General features: G+C 38.2%; 1 protein-coding gene across 1 annotated transcript in view; it reads right to left on the bottom strand.

Annotated features, from left to right (window-relative positions):
* The window catches only part of CBG14645, a gene marked incomplete at both ends in the record, with an annotated part of 13,737 nt that overhangs the window by 3,316 nt on the left and 8,733 nt on the right, over positions 1 to 1,688 (bottom strand). The window contains 6 exons of the mRNA XM_002644618.1: positions 249 to 310; positions 356 to 447; positions 497 to 660; positions 957 to 1,150; positions 1,202 to 1,452; positions 1,504 to 1,678. Coding sequence (XP_002644664.1) covers positions 249 to 310; positions 356 to 447; positions 497 to 660; positions 957 to 1,150; positions 1,202 to 1,452; positions 1,504 to 1,678 — 938 coding nt within the window. The remainder of the gene's footprint in view (positions 1 to 248; positions 311 to 355; positions 448 to 496; positions 661 to 956; positions 1,151 to 1,201; positions 1,453 to 1,503; positions 1,679 to 1,688) is intronic.

Raw genomic sequence — 1,688 nt, 5'->3', positions numbered from 1 at the left:
TATTGCGATGGACAGAACTTTGAGCTTTGCACATATGTGTCGTAGTATGGAAAAGCAGTCATAGCGGTTCTTCCTTCAAAATAGTATAGTTATTTGAAAAGTTCGATAAATTTCATTTTCAATTTTGACCCGTTCAGTTATTTCTCAAAATACGAGTTTCAAATTTGTATAACATCCAGAACTTTCAGTAGCTATAAAAATAAAACTCACCGTTATAAAACTTTGGCAATGGATCTTCGCTGGCACACCGAGCTTCATCATTTTCAATGAAATTGAATCCCACTTTGAATTTACTCAGGAACGAGCTCAACTGAAAAATAACAAAATAGAGAAATCATTAAAAAAATTATCTTACAGCAGTTTCAATATCAGCGGAACTTGGCAACGAACGATCGATAGCTACTCTCACGTTACTTTGCAACGAGTAAACACAGCTAGCAGTTGGTGCTACAAAATGACAATTCTAATGATTAAATCTGTTTTATCATTTTCTTACGCTTATCCGGAAGAACCACATGAGCATTGGCTGATGTTTCATTTTTCATTGCAACCAGTCCTCCGTAATAATCTCTAGTGCTAGTAATGTTTGGACTGAAACGTGTCAGGTTGCCCGGAACTGCTGGATCTGCATCTTTCGCAAATGGTGAGTAAACGATGGATCTGAAAAAAACACAATATTAGAGTTTCATGAAATTCGGATAGTTTACGCTTTTTGGAAATCTTCCAGCCCAGCAAATGCAGTAATCACATCGTCATCATCTTTTAGTCTGAATAAGAAAATGTTCCATAATTTCACATCTTTCTGCATAGACAAACCCGATTTGAGTAAGATAGAAAATATTGAGACTGACTGGTGATTGGATTTTAGTTTTCGTGTCGGCATAGGATTGTTGAATCTTAGTAAGAGCTCTGAAAAATTAACGGCTGCTTTTTTGCAGCACTATAATTCAACTTACAGAGAAACATTCGATCCTCCAGTCTCGGTACTTCTATAAGAGAAGAAAATATCATTCTTGGCCAAAATTGATGTTTCATTCGGATATTGCTGGAATGTAATATTGCTGGAATGTTCATTCGCCACATTCAAATTTCCAATGATCATGACGTAATGTGTGTACTTGAACAGTTTGTAGTATTGAGCCATGGACATCTGAGATAAAAAATTGAAAAGTGTCAAGAATTTTAGTAAGATTTAACTCACAAATGTTTGATTGAATGCATAGTCATCGTTTCCAAGCATATCAATGATAAATGCAACAGCACGGACTTCTTGTTGAGCAGGTGTACTTGTTGTAGACAGAACTGAAGACGTCGTGGTCTGTGATGGGCTGGAGGAAGATGCCGAATTTGTTGTCTGTGATGGGCTGGAGGAGGATGCAGGCTGTGTGGAGCTAGATGTAGAAGCTGCAGAGGTACTAGGACCGGCTGTCGTTGTAGATGTTAACCCAAAGCCTGGAAAATTTAAATGTCTTGTAATTTGTTTTCCCAGCCCGATAAAACTACTTTGTTCACATCTCAATCCATAAAAATCAACCGGGCATCGACAAATCGACATATCTCTAACTCCATTTGCACAAACGGGCTCTGTGCAATCTATTCCTCCCCAATTTGAATCACAATCACAATCCTTGTTCGGTGAGCTTGTTCGGTGAGGTCCCTGGCAGACTGTGCTCCCATCCTGATATTCT

Source organism: Caenorhabditis briggsae (genome assembly GCF_000004555.2).
Source record: "Caenorhabditis briggsae complete genome, chrX, whole genome shotgun sequence".
NCBI lineage: Eukaryota > Metazoa > Nematoda > Chromadorea > Rhabditida > Rhabditidae > Caenorhabditis > Caenorhabditis briggsae.
The sequence above is the reverse complement of the archived record's forward strand: the minus strand, read 5'-3'. Positions and strand labels throughout refer to the sequence as shown.